A 16,098-nucleotide genomic window follows, 5' to 3' on the forward strand; every position below is an offset into this window, starting at 1 on the left:
CAGAGGCGAGGGGGGAGGGCGGGGGTTGGAAAAGGCCTCAAAGAGGAGCCGCTCCAGCCCCTGGGCCTCGAGGACCATGGAAGGGGCCTCCAAGCCCCCCCCCCGTTCCCATTGTCTCCCCAGCTCAGGCTGCCCCAGCAGGGGGGGCTGAAAGGGGCTCAGGTCATGGGGGAGGGGGGGGGTGTTCAAGCCCATGGGGTGCTCTGAGACCTCCCCAAGATGGCGCCTTCCCCTTTGTCCTTCCCAAGATGGCGGCACAGCAGATTTTCCCCCCACCACTCCCTTTTCAAAATGGCGGCTGTGTCCTTTTCAAGATGGCAGCTGTGTCCTTCTCAATATGGCGGCCATGTCCTTTCAAGATGGCGGCTGCGTCCTTCTCAAGATGGCGGTTGTGTCCTTTTCAAGATGGCGGCTGCGTCCTTCTCAAGATGGCGGTTGCGTCCATTTCAAGATGGCGGCTGTGCCCTTTTCAAGATGGCGTCTATGTCCTTTTCAAGATGGCGGGTATGTAATTTTCAAGATGGCCGTCATGCCCTTCCCAGCATGGTGGCCGCGTCCTTCCCAGCATGGCGGCCGCGTCCTTTCCAGCATGGCGGCCGTGCCCTTCCCAACATGGCGGCCGCGTTCTTCCCAGCATGGCGGTCACGACCTTCCCAGCATGACGGCCACGTCCTTTCCAGTATGGCCGCCGCGTCCTTCCCAGCATGGCCGCCGCGTCCTTCCCAGCATGGCCGCCGCGCCCTTCCCAGCATGGCCGCCGCGCCCTTTCCAGCATGGCGACTCCTCCTTCCCCAAAATGGCGGCGCTTCCCCTTCCCCACCCTCCCCAAGATGGCTGCCGGAAGCTCCCGGCCGCCTCTTCCGGCCTCCCCGCGGTTCCGGCCTTTCCCGCGGGGCGATGGCGGCGGCGGCGGGTTCCGCGTCGTTCGTGCCGCTGGGTCCGGGCAGCCGGGACCCCGGGGCGCCCTCCCGCCGCCGCCCCCGCGGGCCCCGGCACCGCAAGAAGGGCTGGAAGCGCTGGGCCGGCCCCGAGGCGCGCCTGGGCCGGGAGATCGGCGACTTCCTGGAGGACGTGGGGCTGCAGCAGCGGGCGGCGGGGTGAGGGGGGGGCCCGGGGGGCTCGGGGGGCGCTGGGGGGAGGATGAGGGGCTGGCAGGGGTCAGGGAGCTCGGGGGGGGCCCTGAGGGGCGAGGCTGGGGGCTCGGGGGAGGCCTGAGGGGCTGGGAGGGGTTGGGGAGCTCGGAGGGGGCTCGGGGGGCGCTGGGGGGAGGATGAGGGGCTGGGAGGGGTCAGGGAGCTCGGGGGGGCCCTGAGGGGCGAGTTTGGGGGCTCGGGGGAGGCCTGAGGGGTTTGGGGGGGGCAGGAGTTTAGGGGGACCCGGGGGAGGACTCAGTGTGGCCTGTTGGGAGTTTTGGGGGGTAGGAAAGGGATTTGGGGTCTGGGGGGGGTTTATAGGGGCTCGGGGCGGCCCTGGGGGTTGGGGGGGGGTGGACAGAGGATTTGGGGGGTGTTCGAAGCTTTGGGGGGGTCCCTGTGCCCCCCCGGGATGTGACTGAGTTGGGGGGGGGTGTCTCTCTCCAGGGGCCTCATCGCGGAGCAGCCGGACGAGGGGCTTTTTTTTGTGGATACGGGGAACGCTGAGAAAGGTGAGTGGGTTTTGGAGGGGGGGACGCTCTGTTTTTCAGCCTTTTGAGGTGACACCCCCTTTTTTATTCCTTTTCCCTGTGTTTCTCTCTCTTTTCTCAGATCGGAAGCAAAATAAAGGCCGCGAAAAACCTCTCCACGTCGACCTCATCCTGCGCTCAGATTCCAAAGTGCCGCCTCCCAAGGAGTGAGTGTGAAAAATGGATATTTGGGGAGGGAAACAGTGAGATTTGGGGCTAAAACCCCTTTTTCGGGGCAGTATTTTAGCTCACCAGGTTCCCAACGCACGGAAGGAGAAGCGGCGCCGGGAGTTTTGGGAGAAACGAGCGGAAAAAGGGGTTTTGCCGCGCGGCGAGAGGCGCCTCCGGGCGAGGCTGCGGCGCGGGGCGATCCCGAAGGAAAAACCTTTGGAAAAGGGGCGTTCGGATCCCCAGCGGAGCTTCTACGACATTTGGGGGGCTGAAAGTAAGGGGAAAAAAGCAGGATTTGGGGATAACGAGGTGGGAGGGGGCACGGATTTGGTGTCCCGGTGGGAATCGGCGCTGGGATTCATTAGGAATTCCAACAGATCCCTTGGAGCGGGCGCTGGAGGGGCAGGACGAGTGGTTCCTGCAGCAGACGAAGAAGCGGAGGGTGAAGGTGAGTTGTAGGGCTGAAAAAAGGGGGGTTCGGGGGGCCTGAGCCCCAAAATACCAGCGATTCCCCCCCCCGTAGCGCCCCGCAAGGCTGGGAACGAAGCCCTCGGATGCGCCGGCCGTGGAAGTGATTGCGCCGGGGGGGTCCTATAACCCCACGTTCGAGGATCACCAGGTTTGGGGGGCCCCCCAAGATCCGGGGATGAAATTTGGGGGACCCCCCAGAGTCAGGGGGTGGGATTTGGGGAAGCCCTGGGGTTGGGGGTGTCGTGGTTTGGGGACCCCCAGGTTTTAGGGGGCTGGATTTCGGGACCCCCAGGATTTGGGGGGCTGGATTTTGGGCCCCCCAGGATTTGGGGGGCTGGATTTTGGGACCCCCAGGTTTGGGGGGCTGGATTTTGGGACCCCCAGGTTTGGGGGGTGGGATTTGGGGGCTCCCCAGGTTTTTGGGGGGTCACGGGAGGGGACGGTGACGGCGTCGCCGCAGGCGCTGCTGCTGCGGGCGCACGAGGTGGAGGTGAAGAGGAAGAAGGAGGAAGATAAAGTGGAAAAGCAGCTGCGGATCCCAGCCGGCACCGAGCTCCCCACAGCGGTGAGGAAGCCATTTGGCTTGGAAACGGCCTCGGTTACGGGATCCAGGGTGGATCCGGGGGCTGGAGAGCAGGAGGGATCCACGGAGGGAGCGAGGGAGGTCGGATCCGGGGGCTGGAGAGCAGGAGGGATCCAGAGAGGGAGCGAGGGAGGGTGGATCCGGGGGCTGGAGAGCAGGAGGGATCCACGGAGGGAGCGAGGGAGGTCAGATCCGGGGGCTGGAGAGCAGGAGGGATCCACGGAGGGAGCAAGGGAGGTCGGATCCGGGGGCTGGAGAGCAGGAGGGATCCAGAGAGGGAGCGAGGGAGGTCGGATCCGGGGGCTGGAGAGCAGGAGGGATCCAGAGAGGGAGCGAGGGAGGGTGGATCCGGGGGCTGGAGAGCAGGAGGGATCCACGGAGGGAGCGAGGGAGGTCAGATCCGGGGGCTGGAGAGCAGGAGGGATCCACGGAGGGAGCAAGGGAGGTCGGATCCGGGGGCTGGAGAGCAGGAGGGATCCAGAGAGGGAGCGAGGGAGGTCGGATCCGGGGGCTGGAGAGCAGGAGGGATCCAGAGAGGGAGCGAGGGAGGGTGGATCCGGGGGCTGGAGAGCAGGAGGGATCCACGGAGGGAGCGAGGGAGGTCAGATCCGGGGGCTGGGGAGCAGGAGGGATCCACAGAGGGAGCGAGGGAGGCTGGAGAGCAGGAGGGATCCACGGAGGGAGTGAGGGGGGTTGGATCCGGGGCCTGGAGAGCAGGAGGGATCCACGGAGGGAGCAAGGGAGGTCGGATCCGGGGGCTGGAGAGCAGGAGGGATCCAGAGAGGGAGCGAGGGAGGTCGGATCCGGGGGCTGGAGAGCAGGAGGGATCCACGGAGGGAGTGAGGGGGGTTGGATCCGGGGGCTGGAGAGCAGGAGGGATGCAGAGAGGGAGCGAGGGAGGTCGGATCCGGGGGCTGGGGAGCAGGAGGGATCCAGAGAGGGAGCGAGGGAGGTCAGATCCGGGGGCTGGGGAGCAGGAGGGATCCACAGAGGGAGCGAGGGAGGTCAGATCCGGGGGCTGGGGAGCAGGAGGGATCCACAGAGGGAACGAGGGAGGCTGGAGAGCAGGAGGGATGCAGAGAGGGAGCGAGGGAGGTCGGATCCGGGGGCTGGAGAGCAGGAGGGATCCAGAGAGGGACCAGGGTGGCGACCAGCAGCGTGGCCTGGATCAGCCACGGCTTGGCCACCCGGAGCAGGGAAGGGATTGTTCTTCTGGTGAGGCCGCACCTCAAATCCTGAGCGCAGGTTTGGGTTCCTCGCTCCAGGAAGGGTCTCGAGGGGTTGGAAAGCGTTTAGAGGAAGGAAACAGAGTTGGGAAGGAGTTGAGGGACCTCGAGGTGTTGGGTCTAGAGAAGAAGAGGTTGAGGGGAGAGCTCGTTGCTCTCCACAGCTCTTTGGGGGCAGGTTGTGGGGAGGAGGAGGGCGTTGGGGTTTTGAAGCAAGGAATGAGAGGTGGGATGAGAGAAAACGGCCTCAAGTTGCGCTGGGAGAGGTTCTTTGATGGAAAAAGCTGAGGTGGCGGAGTTTCCATCTCTAGAGGGTTCCGCAGGCTGGGTGGGTGAGGTCCTCGAGATGGTTCGGGGCCTTCTTGGCTCCCCACGCTCTTCTCCAACCAAACCACCCGCCGATCCCATCCGACAGGAGTCGGTGCTGCAGGAGCAGTGCCAGGGGCTGCTGGCGGAATCCGAAGACGAGGAGGAGGAAGAGCAGGAGCCGCCAGCGGAGCCTGAGGCTCCCCGGCCAAGCGCGCCGCGCCGGGAGAAGAAGACGGAGCAGCAGCGGCGCCGCGAGAAGGAAGCGCGGGAGCTGGTGAGGCCGACGCCGAGCGGGGACGCGGTTTGCGGTGCCGCCGCGGCGGTTGCGGTGACATCGTGGTTGCGTCCGTAGGCCGCGCGGCAGCGGCTGGCGAAGGCGGCGCGGTGCCGGCGCCAGGAGCTGTTCCGGCTGCGGGCGCTGCGGCGGCAGGTGACGCGCTGGGAAGCGGAGCTGCGGCGGCGGCGCCAGGCGCGGCTGGCGAAGCGCAAGGCCAAGGACGCGCTGCCCCGGCGCCTCGGGAGGCTCAAGTGAGCAGCATCCCCCCCAACCCGATCCCTCTGCGCCCCCAAAAGCCCTTCATGGCTCCCCCCCCGATCCCTTTTTACCCCATAGATCCCCTTAGGATCCCCACAGATCCCTTTGTGCTCCCCAGATCCCCTTAGGATCCCCCCATTCCCCCCCCCAATCCCTTTGTGCCCCCCCCCCCGATCCCTTCGTGCCCCATCGATCCCCTTAGGATCTCTCCAGATCCCTTCGTGCCCCCCAGATCCCCTTAGGATCCCCCCATTCCCCCTCCAAATCCTTTCATGCCCCCCCAGATCCCTTTTTACCCTATAGATCCCCTTAGGATCCCTCTGTTCCCCCCCCCCAAATTCCTTTGTGCCTCCCTAGATCCCTTTTACCCCATAGATCCCTTTAGGATTCCCCCCATTCCCCCCTCAGATCCCTTTGTGCCCCCCTGATCCTCTTAGGATCCCCCCATTCCCCCCCCAGATCCCTTTGTGCCCCCCTGATCCTCTTAGGATCCCCCCATTCCCCCCCCAGATCCCTTTGTGCCCCTCAGATCCCCTTGTGATCCCCCTGTTCCCCCCCCCAAAATCCCTTCATGCCCCCCCCAGATCCCTTTTTACTCCATAGATCCCTTTAGGATCCCCCTGTTCCCCCCCCCCAGATCCCTTTGTGCCCCCCCAAATCCCTTTGTGTGCCCCAAAATCCTTTCATGCCCCCCCCAATCCTTTTAAGATCCCCGAGTTCCCCCCCAAAATCCCTTCATGCCCCCCCCAGCTCCCTTTTTACCCCCCTAAATCCCTTTAGGATCTCTCTATTCCCCCCCAGATCTTTTCATGCCCCCCCCAATCCCTTTAAGATCCCCGAGTTCCCCCCCAAAATCCCTTCATGCCCCTCAAAATCCCTTCGTGCCCCCCCCCCAGCTCCCTTTTTACTCCTCTAAATCCCTTTAGGATCCCCCCATTCCCCCCCAGATGCCTTTGTGCCCCCCTAAATCCCTTTTCTGTGCCCCAAAATCCCTTCACGCCCCTTGAAATCCCTTGCTACCCCCCCCAGATCCCTTTGTGCCCCCCCAAATCCCTTTAGGATCCCTTCATTCCTTCTCAGCTCCCTTTGTGCCCCCCCAAATCCCTTTCGGAACCCCCCAGCTCCCTTTGTGCCCCCCCAAATCCCTTTCGGACCCCCCCAGATCCCTTTGTGCCCCCCCAAATGCCTTTAGGATCCCTTCATTCCCCCCCAGCTCCCTTTGTGCCCCCCCAAATCCCTTTCGGACCCCCCCAGCTCCCTTTGTGCCCCCCAGGTACGAGGCTCCCACCCTGGACGTGCAGCTCAGCGACGAGCTGGCCGACTCCCTCCGCACCCTCAAGGTCGGGGGGTCTTTTCCTTTGGGATTTGGGGGGGGGGGGTCCCAGGGCTTTTTTTTTTGGGGTGGGGGGGGGGGGTCTGGCCCCCCGAGATGAGACCCATCCTTGCGCTACGAGCATTCCCGGCGCGGGAATGTGAAGCCACCCTGGGGTCCCGGGGCCGCGTCGCGCAGGCGAGGCCGCGGGGGCTGAGGGAGCCGCTGCCCCCCCCCCCCATTTTTTTTTTTAAGGGGGGTGGGAGAGGCTTTTTTGGGGATCCCCCCCCCCCCAACATTCCCGTTTTGCAGCCCGAGGGCAGCGTCCTGCGCGACCGCTTCAAGAGCTTCCAGAGGCGCAACCTGATGGAGCCGCGGGAGAGGGCCAAGTGCGTGGGGCTGGGGGGGGCGACTCGGGGGGCTCCGCGTGCCCCCCCCACACCCCCGACCCCCCTGTTTTCGGGGCGGGAGGCGGATCGATCCCCGATTTTCCCATTTTTCCAGGTTCAAGAGGAGATACCGGGTGAAATACGTGGAGAAAAGGGCTTTCCGGGAAGTGACGTGAGTCGGGGGCTGGGGGGGGGCGCTGCGGGGAAGAGAAACCCCCCCCCCAGCCTGACCCCCCCCCCCCACTTCGCTCTTTTCCAGGTTGTAACCGGGATCCCAATAAAACCGTTCGGATCGGAGCCGCTTCCGCTGGTTCCGGGCTGGGGGGGGGGAAACCGCGTGGTGTGTCCCCCCCTTTCGTTTCGGGGGGGGCGGCAGATGGCGCGGGGATTAAGGGCAGCAAATCCTGGGGGGGGGAGGAAGGAAGAGAAGAAAGAGGGGGGAAGGGGGAAAAAAGGGAGGAGGAAGAGGAAAATAGAGGGAAAGGAGAGAGGAAAAGGGGGAGGAGGGAAAAGGGAGGAAGGAAAAGAGAGGACGGAGGGAGAAAAGAAGGAAGGAAGGAGGGAAGAAGGAGGAGAAAGGGAAGAATGAGGGGAAAGGGGGAGGAAGGATGGAAGAGGAAGCGGGGAAAAGGAAAGGAGGAGAAAGGGAAGAATGAGAGGAAAGGGGAAGGAAGGATGGAAGAGGGAGAGGAAGTGGGAAAAGGCATGGAAAATGGGAAGCAGGGAAAAGGGAAGGAGGAGGAGAAAGGAAAGAATGAGGGGAAAGAGGGAAAGAGAGAGGAAGTGGAAGAAGAGGTGGAAAATGAGAAGCATGGAAAAAGGAAGGAGGAGAGAAGGAGAAGGAGAAGGAGAAGGAGAAAGAAAAGAATGAGGGGAAAGGGGGAGGAAGGATGGAAGAGGAAGCGGGGAAAAGGAAAGGAGGAGAAAGGGAAGAATGAGAGGAAAGGGGAAGGAAGGATGGAAGAGGGAGAGGAAGTGGGAAAAGGCATGGAAAATGGGAAGCAGGGAAAAGGGAAGGAGGAGGAGAAAGGAAAGAATGAGGGGAAAGAGAGAAAGAGAGAGGAAGTGGAAGAAGAGGTGGAAAATGAGAAGCATGGAAAAAGGAAGGAGGAGAGAAGGAGAAGGAGAAAGAAAAGAATGAGGGGAAAGGGGGAGGAAGGATGGAAGAGGGAGAGGAAGTGGGGGAAGGGGTGGAAAATGGGAAGCAGGGAAAAGGGGAAAAGGGAGGAAGGAGGAGGAAAGGAAGGAAGGAAAAGGAAGAAGGGAAGGAGGAGGAGAAAGGAAAGAATGAGGGAAAAGGGGAGGAAGGATGGAAAAGAGAGGAAGTGGGAGAAGGGGTGGAAAATGGGAAGCATAGAAAAAGGAAGGAGGAGGGAAGAGGGCAGAAAGGGAGAAGGGAAAGGGGAGGAAGGAGTGGAACGGGGTGAGGAAGAAGGGGGAGGAAGTATGGAAAAGGAGAAAGGGGGGGAAAAGGAGGGAGGGAGGGGTGGAAATGGGAGGGGAAAGGGAAGGGGGAGGGAGGAAAAGGGGCGGGAGGAAGGGGAAAAGGACAGAGGGAGGAAGGGGTGGAAAAAAAACAGGGGATGGAAAAAGGAGGAAGGGCAGAAGGGGTTCGGAGGAGGGAAGAGTCGCCCAGCGCCCCCCAGTCCGAGCGGCCGGAGCCCCGTGCCGAACACACCGTCCCGTTTATTTACATCGGGGGGGGCTCGGCCCCCCGTTATCCTCCATGGAATAAATACCCCCCCACTCCCCCAGTTCTCCCAGTTCCCTCCCAGTTGCCCCAGTTCCCCCATCGGGGTGCGGTTTTTGGGCCCAGCCCCGCTCCCCGCTTGCACCATGAAGAGGTCGAGCAACGCCAGCCCTGGCGGAAGGTTTTTTTGGGGGGGGGACACCCCAAAATTGTGGGAGGGGGCAGCACCGTCCACCTCAGACGTAGGCGGATTCGCTGGACTGCGTCCGGCCGAGCGGCGGGGCCGGAACCGGCGGGGAAAGGTCTTTCTTGCGGATCTCCACCAAGGATTTGCGTCGCGCTTGGACCCCGCGCACGGCGGCTTTGACTTTGCGCCACCCCAGGTGGTTGAGCTCGGCCAGGTTGAGGAGGACGCAGACGCCGCTGACGGCGAACATGAAAACGAGGAAGACCGTCTTCTCCGTCGGCCGCGAGACGTAACATTCCACTTCCTTGACGCAAGGATACCGGTCGCACTCAAAAATAGCCGGGACGTTGAAGCCGTAAAGGAAATACTGCCCGGCGAGGAAGCCGATCTCCAAGGCGTTGCGGAAGACGACTTGGATGACGTAGAAGCGGGAGATCCCTTCTTGGCGTTTGCTTTTGGAGCTGCGAGGAGGCCGCGGCGGCGGCCCCGGCGGTTCCTTGGCTTCCAAACAGTCGGCTTCGTCCTTGCCTCCCGTGTCCGGGCCGGGAGCCAGCACCCCGTTGATGGGTTTGTTCCTCTTGGCCTCGCGGGCGTCCAGGAGCGGGTAGAGGAAGGAGTAGCGGCGTTCGCGCTGCTTGGCCGACTGGTGGACGGAGTAGGTGATGAAGCAGAGGCTGGGGGTGCAGACCAGGATGATCTGGAAGACCCAGTAGCGGATGTGGGAGATGGGGAAGGCTTTGTCGTAGCAGGCTTGGTTGCAACCCGGCTGCAGCGTGTTGCACATGAACATGGTCTGCTCGTCCTCGTAGACCGTCTCGCCCACGATGGCCACGATGAGGATGCGGAAGATGACCACGACCGTCAGCAGGATCCTGCGAGAGAGGGACAAGCAGGAGGAGTGACCCGGGGTGGGACCTGGAGAGCTGGGTCCTACCTGGGCACGGGAGGCCCACCTGGATACGAGGGTCTGAGCTGGGCCTGGACGCGTGGGTTGGACATCGACAGGTGGGTCCTACCTGGACGTGGAGCTGTGGGTCCCACCTAGATATGTGGGTCTGAGCTGGACACGTAGGTTGAACTTGGAGATGTGGGTCCGACCTGGACCTGGACTTCCAGGTTAGACATGGACAGGTGGGTCCTACCTGGACATGGAGGTGGGGATCTGATCTAGATACCTGGGTCTGAGCTGGACCTGGATGTGTGGGTTGGACATCGACAGGTGGGTCCTACCTGGATGTGGAGCTGTGGGTCCCACCTAGATATGTGGGTCTGAGCTGGACACGTAGATTGAACTTGGAGATGTGGGTCTGACCTGGACCTGGACATCCAGGTTAGACATGGACACGTGGGTCCTACCTGGACGTGGAGGTGTGGGTCTGACCTAGATACGTGGGTCCAACCTGGACCTGGACACATGGGTTGGACATAGACAGGTGGGTCCTACCTGGACGTGGAGCTGTGGGTCCTACCTAGATACATGGGTCTGAGCTGGACACGTAGGTTGGACTTGGAGATGTGGGTCTGAGCTGGACCTGGACATCTGGGTTAGACATGGACACGTGGGTCCTACCTGGACGTGGAGCTGTGGGTCTGACCTAGATACATGAGTCTGAGCTGGACACGTAGGTTGGACTTGGAGATGTGGGTCCAACCTGGACCTGGACATCCAGGTTAGACATGGACACGTGGATCCTACCTGGATGTGGAGCTGTGGGTCTGACCTAGATACGTGGGTCTGAGCTGGGCCTGGACATGTGGGTTGGACGTCGACAGGTGGGTCCTACCTGGACATGTGGGTTGGACCTGGATGCTCGGGTTGGATATCGTTGGACATGGGTCCAACCTAGATATGTGGGTCTGAGCTGGACACGGAGGTTGGACTTGGAGATGTGGGTCCAACCTGGACCTGGACATCCAGGTTAGACATGGACACGTGGGTCCTACCTGGACATGGAGGTGGGGATCTGAGCTAGATATGTGGGTCTGAGCTGGACATCCAAGTTAGACATGGACACGTGGGTCCTACCTGGACGTGGAGCTGTGGGTCCCACCTAGATATGTGGGTCTGAGCTGGACGCGTAGGTTGGACTTGGAGATGTGGGTCCAACCTGGACCTGGACATCCGGGGTTGGACACAGACACGTGGGTCCCACCAGCCCCCCCGGCCCTGCCCTTGACCTTGGCGGCCATCGACGCGGGGACCTCGCCTGGGGGCGCGTTTGGGGTGCTGGTTGGGGGGGGACAGGAGGGAGGAGTCAGGGGGCAGCGGTTGGAGGGTGCAGGGGTTGGGGTTGAGGGGCTGAGGGTGCAGAGTTTGGGGATGCAGGGTTGGAAGTGGAAGTTTGGGGGTGCAGGGTTGGAAGTTTGGGGGTGCAGGGTTGGAAGTGGAAGTTTGGGGGTGCCAGTTTGGGGGTGCAGAGTTTGGGGGTGCAGAGTTTGGGGGTGCAGAGTTTGGGGAGTTTGGGGGTGCAGAGTTTGAGGATGTAGAGTTTGGGGGTGCAGGGTTGGAAGTGGAGGTTTGGGGGTGCCAGTTTGGGGGTGCAGGGTTTGGGCATCTGAGGGTCCCGGGTGGTCTCTGAGGTGTCCAGGAGAGAACCTGGGGGGACCAAGGGACGGTCTGGGGGTGCAGGGGTGAGGGCTGGGGCTGGGGGGGGGGCTCTGGGGGGGCAAGAGGGGCTGGGGGGGGGTCCAGAAGGGCTCGGGGGGGATAAGGGGGGTGCAGGGTTGGGGGTGACAAGGGGGGGCTTGGGGGGGTGACGAGGGGGGGGCTCTGGGGGGATGCAGGGGTCAAGGGTGACAAGGGGGGGGCTGGGGGGGGTGACAAGGAGGGGGTCAGGGAGGTGCAGGGTCGGGTGATGATAAGGGGGGGCTCTGGGGGGTGCAGGGTCTGGGGGTGCAGGGTCGGGGGGGACAAGGGGGGTGGCAAAGGGGGGGTCTAGGGGGATGCAGGTTCTAGGGAGTGCAGAGTCAGGGGTGACAAGGGGGGGGTGCAGGATCGGGGGTGACAACGGGGGGGCTCGGGGGGGTGCAGGGTCTGGGGGTGACAAGGGGGGGCTGTGGGGGGGTGACAAGGAGGGGCTCGGGGGGGGGTGCAGGGTCGGAGGTGCCGAGGGGGGTGTGGGTGGGGGTGCAGGCTCGGGGGGGGGCTCCGGGGGGGTATAGGAGGGGGTGCAGGCTCGGGGGGGGCCCCGGGGAGGGTGCCGAGGGGGGTGCGGGCTCGGGGGGGCCCCGGGGGGGCTCCGGTACCTGCCGATCATGGTGGAATGCTGCTGCACCGCCGCCTCCAGCAGCCGCTCCAGGATGGTCCATTCGCCCATGGCTCCCGGAGCGGGGGGCGCCGATCCCGGGCACCCCCAGCCCCCCCAGCCCCCCCCCCACGGGGTACCCCCCCCCCGGGGTCCCCTCCCCCCCCCGCGCCCCCCGCCCCGCGCTCAGCGCCGCCGCCGCCACGAACCTGCGGCCGCGGGAGCGCGCGGGGAGCGGGAGCGCGCGGGGGGGGGGAGGGGGGGGGACTGGGGATGCTGGGGGGGACTGGGGATACTGGGGGGAACTGGATGTACTAGGAGGGATTGGGTATACTGGGGGGGACTGGGTATACTGGGGGGCACTAGGGGGAGCTGGGGATACTGGGAGGAGCTGGGGATACTGGGGGGGACGGGGGGGGACTGGGGATACTGGGAGGGACTGGGGATACTGGGGGGGACTGGGTGAGCTGGGGATACTGGGGGGGACTGGGGATACTGGGAGGGACTGGGGATACTGGGGGGCACTGGGTATACTAGGAGGGACTGGGTATACTGGGGGGGACTGGGGATGCTGGGGGGAACTGGGGGGACTGGGAGGGACTGGGTATACTGGGGGGGACTGGGGATACTGGGAGGGACTGGGTATACTGGGGGGGACTGGGGATACTGGGAGGGACTGGGGATACTGGGAGGGACTGGGTATACTGGGGGGGACTGGGGATACTGGGGGGGACTGGAGGGAGCTGGGGATACTGGGGGGCGCTGGGGATACTGGGGGGCACTGAGTATACTAGGAGGGACTGGGTATACTGGAGGGGAACTGGGTATACTGGGGGTGGTATTCGGGGGAACTGAGTGTACTGGGGGGAACTGGGGATACTGGGGGAACTGGGTGTACTGGGGAGGCACTGGGGGGCGCTGTAGGGAACTAGGTATGCTGGGGGAGGTACTGGGGGGCACTGGTTCTACTGGGAGGCACTGGTTACACTGGGGGGGCGCTGGGAGGCACTGGTTGTACTGGGGGGGCACTGGTTACACTGGGGGGGCACTGGTTGTACTGGGGGGCACTGGTTACACTGGGGGGCACTGGGAGGCGCTGGTTGTACTGGGGGGCACTGGTTACACTGGGGGGCACTGGTTGTACTGGGGGGCACTGGTTACACTGGGGGGGCACTGGGAGGCGCTGGTTGTACTGGGGGGGCACTGGTTACACTGGGGGGGCGCTGGGAGGCACTGGTTGTACTGGGGGGGCACTGGTTACACTGGGGGGCACTGGGAGGCACTGGTTGTCCTGGGGGCGGGGCCGGTCCCAGCGCAGCCGCAGCTTCAGCCATGGCGGAGCCGCTGCGCGTGTCCGTGCTCTACTGGTAGGGGGGGGGTGTCTGATTTTGGGGGGTCCCTGTTCACCGGAGGGGGGGTGTCTCATTTTTGGGGGCGCCTCTGGTTTTGGGAGGGGTCCCTGGTTTGGGAGGGGTCCCTGGTTTGAGGGGGTGTCCCTGTTTTTAGGGAAGGGTCCCTGGTTTTGGGGGGGGGCCCTGTTTTTGTGGTATGTCTCTGGTCTTTTGGGGGGGGTGTCTGTTTTTGGGGGGTCCCTGTTCTTGGGGAGGGGGGTGTCTCATTTTTGGGGGCGTCCCTAGTTTTGGGAGGGGTCCCTGTTTTTAGGGAAAGGTCCCTGGTTTTGTGGCATGTCTCTGGTCTTTTGGGGGTGTGTGTCTGTTTTTGGGGGGTCTCTGTTCTTGGGGGGGGGGCGTCTCATTTTTGGGGGCGTCCCTGCTTTTGGGAGAGGTCCCTGGTTTGGGGGTGGTCCCTGTTTTTAGGGAAGGGTCCCTGTTTTTAGGGAAAGGTCCCTGTTTTTGTGGCATGTCCCTGGTCTTTTGGGGGGGGTATCTGTTTTTGGGGGGTCTCTGTTCTTGGGGGTGGCCTCCTTTTCCTGGGGTGGGTCCCTTGCTTTGGGGGGGGGGGTGTCTCTGTTTTTTTTTGTGGGGGGGTCCCTTTGCAGGGCTCCCCGTGTGCTGACACCCCCTCCTCCCCGACAGCGGAGCCTGAGGTTACAGCCCCAAGGTGAGCCCTGAACCCCCTTTGTGTGTGTGTGTCCCCCCCAAAAAAGATCTGGGGGTGACCCCCCCCAAAAAAATATACCCAGGGGTGACCCCCCTCCCCTGGTCCCCAGTTCCAGCAGCTCAAGCGGGAGCTGGAGAGGCGCTTCCCGGGGCTCCTGGAGGTGGTGAGTGAGGGGGGGTGCGGGGGGGGCTCGGGGGGGGCACAGGGTGGAGGTGACACCCCCCCTTCCATGTCCCCCCCCCCCAGACCGGCGAGGGCACCCGCGAGGTGACAGGATGGTTTGAAGTGACCGTGGGCGGGCGCCTCGTCCACTCCAAGAAGGTGGGTGTGTGCCCCCCCATTCCCAGTGACCCCCCATTCCCAGTATGTGCTCTTATTCCCAGTGTCCCCCCCATTCCCAGTGCCCCCCCATTCCCAGTATGTGCCCTTATTCCCAGTGTCCCCCCCATTCCCAGTGACCCCCCATTCCCAGTATGTGCCCTTATTCCCAGTGTCCCCCCCATTCCCAGTATGTGCTCTTATTCCCAGTGCCCCCCCATTCCCAGTGCCCCCCCATTCCCAGTATGTGCCCTTATTCCCAGTGTCCCCCCCATTCCCAGTATGTGCTCTTATTCCCAGTGCCCCCCCATTCCCAGTGCCCCCCCATTCCCAGTATGTGCTCTTATTCCCAGTGCCTCCCCCTTTCCAGTATCTGCCCTTATTCCCAGTGCCCCCCCATTCCCAGTGCCCCCCCCATTCCCAGTATGTACCCTTATTCCCAGTGTCCCCCCATTCCCAGTGCTCCCCCATTCCCAGTGCCCCCCCATTCCCAGTATGTACCCTTATTCCCAGTGTCCCCCCATTCCCAGTGCCCCCCCCATTCCCAGTATGTGCCCTTATTCCCAGTGTCCCCCCCGTCCCCAGCACCCCCATTCCCAGCGTCCTTGTCCCTCTTGCCAGAACGGCGATGGCTTCGTGGACACCGAGGCCAAACTCCAGAAGATCGTGGCCGCCGTTAAATCCCGGCTGGCGTAGCCGCCCCCGCCCGCTCCAGCATCTCTAGGGCGGCTCCGGCACCGCTGGCGATGCCGACACCGCTCTCCCCGGCTCCGGCGGCTCCGGCGCCATCGGCGTCCCCGGCGCCGGCCAAGCGCTCCATGACGGGATCGGCCGAAACGCCCGTCGACACGAGGCCCTTCCCAGATGTTTGCGTGCGGCGGCGCCGGCGTCGAGCGGCGGCTCCCGCCCGGCTCCTTCCCCAACACCTTTGCCGGATTATTCCGGATGTGCCGAGTCTCGCTTCGGGGGTTTTCACCCCGCTTGATCCGCACCCGAAGCGTTTAGTGAGCCTGTGGAGTTGAATAGAGGGAGAAGGGGGTGAAAATAGGGAAAATGGGCTTAAAATTAGGGAGAAATGCTTAAAAAGTGTGGGGAAATAGCCAAAAAGTAGGGGAGAAAGGTTAAAAATAGGGGAAAATGGGTGGAAAATGGGGGGAAGAGCTTAAATAATAGGAGGAAAGCTCAAAAAGTATGGGAAGCAGTCAAAAAGTAAAGGAAAATGGTTGAAAATAGGGAAAAAAACGGTTGAAAAGTAGGGGAGAATACTTAAAAAGTAGGTGGAAGGGTTGAGAAGTAGGGAAAAATGGTTGAGAAATGGTGGAAAGGGTTGAAAAATAGGGGAAGAGGGGGGAAAGGGTTGAAAAAAAATAGGGTAAAGGGGTTGAGAAATAGGTGGGATAGGTTGGAAAACGGGGGGAGTTGGAAAATGGGAGAAAAGGGGTTGGAAAATGGGGGAAAAGGGGTTGGAAAATGGGGGAAAAGGGGTTGGAAAATGGGAGAAAGGGTTGAAAAACAGGGAAGTTGGAAAATGGGGGAAAAGGGGTTGGAAAATGGGGGAAAAGGGGTTGGAAAATGGGGGAAAAGGGGGTTGGAGAATGGGAGAAAGGGTTGAAAAACGGGGGGAAGTTGGAAAATGGGAGAAAAGGGGTTGGAAAATGGGAGAAAAGGGGTTGGAAAATGGGGGAAAGGGTTGAAAAAGGTGGAAAAAAGATCCAAACGTGGAGCAATTATGCAGCAATTGAATTATTTTGCCCTCTTTTCCCTCAAACTCCCAGCGCTTCATTGCCTTCTGGAGTTTTCGTGGCTCAGTGGCCTTTCTGGAATAAAGTTACGGAAAAGTCGAGCTGTTTTTAGGGTGTTTTGGGTGTTTTTGGCAAGCCGGGAGCAGGGCAGCACCTCGTGATGGGGTCGGAGCTGCCCAACCTCCTGCTCTGCTGA

General features: G+C 62.6%; 3 protein-coding genes across 6 annotated transcripts; 2 read left to right on the forward strand and 1 right to left on the reverse strand.

Moving 5' to 3' along the window:
- The first annotated feature begins 884 nt into the window (after positions 1-884).
- Positions 885-6,956, forward strand: NOP53 (NOP53 ribosome biogenesis factor). The gene is made up of 13 exons (XM_069882256.1): positions 885-1,097; positions 1,581-1,645; positions 1,746-1,830; positions 1,903-2,108; positions 2,212-2,282; positions 2,358-2,453; positions 2,766-2,870; positions 4,530-4,697; positions 4,776-4,951; positions 6,232-6,298; positions 6,583-6,659; positions 6,775-6,831; positions 6,919-6,956. The coding sequence occupies exons 1-13, from the start codon at positions 898-900 to the stop codon at positions 6,923-6,925; spliced, it is 1,380 nt and encodes a 459-aa protein (XP_069738357.1). The 5' UTR covers positions 885-897; the 3' UTR covers positions 6,926-6,956.
- Positions 6,957-8,427: 1,471 nt separating this feature from the next.
- LOC138734537 (gap junction delta-2 protein-like) lies at positions 8,428-11,917 on the reverse strand. Of its 4 annotated transcripts, none has more exons than XM_069882257.1 (3): positions 10,321-10,465; positions 9,616-9,634; positions 8,428-9,408 (listed from the first exon to the last, which is right to left on the reverse strand). In XM_069882257.1, the coding sequence occupies exons 1-3, from the start codon at positions 10,448-10,450 to the stop codon at positions 8,586-8,588; spliced, it is 972 nt and encodes a 323-aa protein (XP_069738358.1). In that variant the 5' UTR covers positions 10,451-10,465; the 3' UTR covers positions 8,428-8,585. The 4 variants fall into 4 exon arrangements, with proteins under 4 accessions (XP_069738358.1, XP_069738359.1, XP_069738360.1 ...); XM_069882259.1 differs by having other exon boundaries at positions 8,434-9,408; positions 9,616-9,640; positions 10,289-10,334; XM_069882258.1 differs by lacking the exons at positions 9,616-9,634; positions 10,321-10,465 and adding an exon at positions 11,783-11,917 and having other exon boundaries at positions 8,432-9,408.
- Positions 11,918-13,076: 1,159 nt separating this feature from the next.
- SELENOW (selenoprotein W) lies at positions 13,077-16,003 on the forward strand. The gene is made up of 5 exons (XM_069882283.1): positions 13,077-13,148; positions 13,818-13,842; positions 13,952-14,005; positions 14,089-14,163; positions 14,782-16,003. The coding sequence occupies exons 1-5, from the start codon at positions 13,114-13,116 to the stop codon at positions 14,854-14,856; spliced, it is 264 nt and encodes an 87-aa protein (XP_069738384.1). The 5' UTR covers positions 13,077-13,113; the 3' UTR covers positions 14,857-16,003.
- The last annotated feature ends 95 nt before the right edge of the window (positions 16,004-16,098 follow it).

This window comes from Phaenicophaeus curvirostris, unplaced genomic scaffold, assembly GCF_032191515.1.
Source record: "Phaenicophaeus curvirostris isolate KB17595 unplaced genomic scaffold, BPBGC_Pcur_1.0 scaffold_93, whole genome shotgun sequence".
In the NCBI taxonomy this organism is placed as follows: domain Eukaryota; kingdom Metazoa; phylum Chordata; class Aves; order Cuculiformes; family Cuculidae; genus Phaenicophaeus; species Phaenicophaeus curvirostris.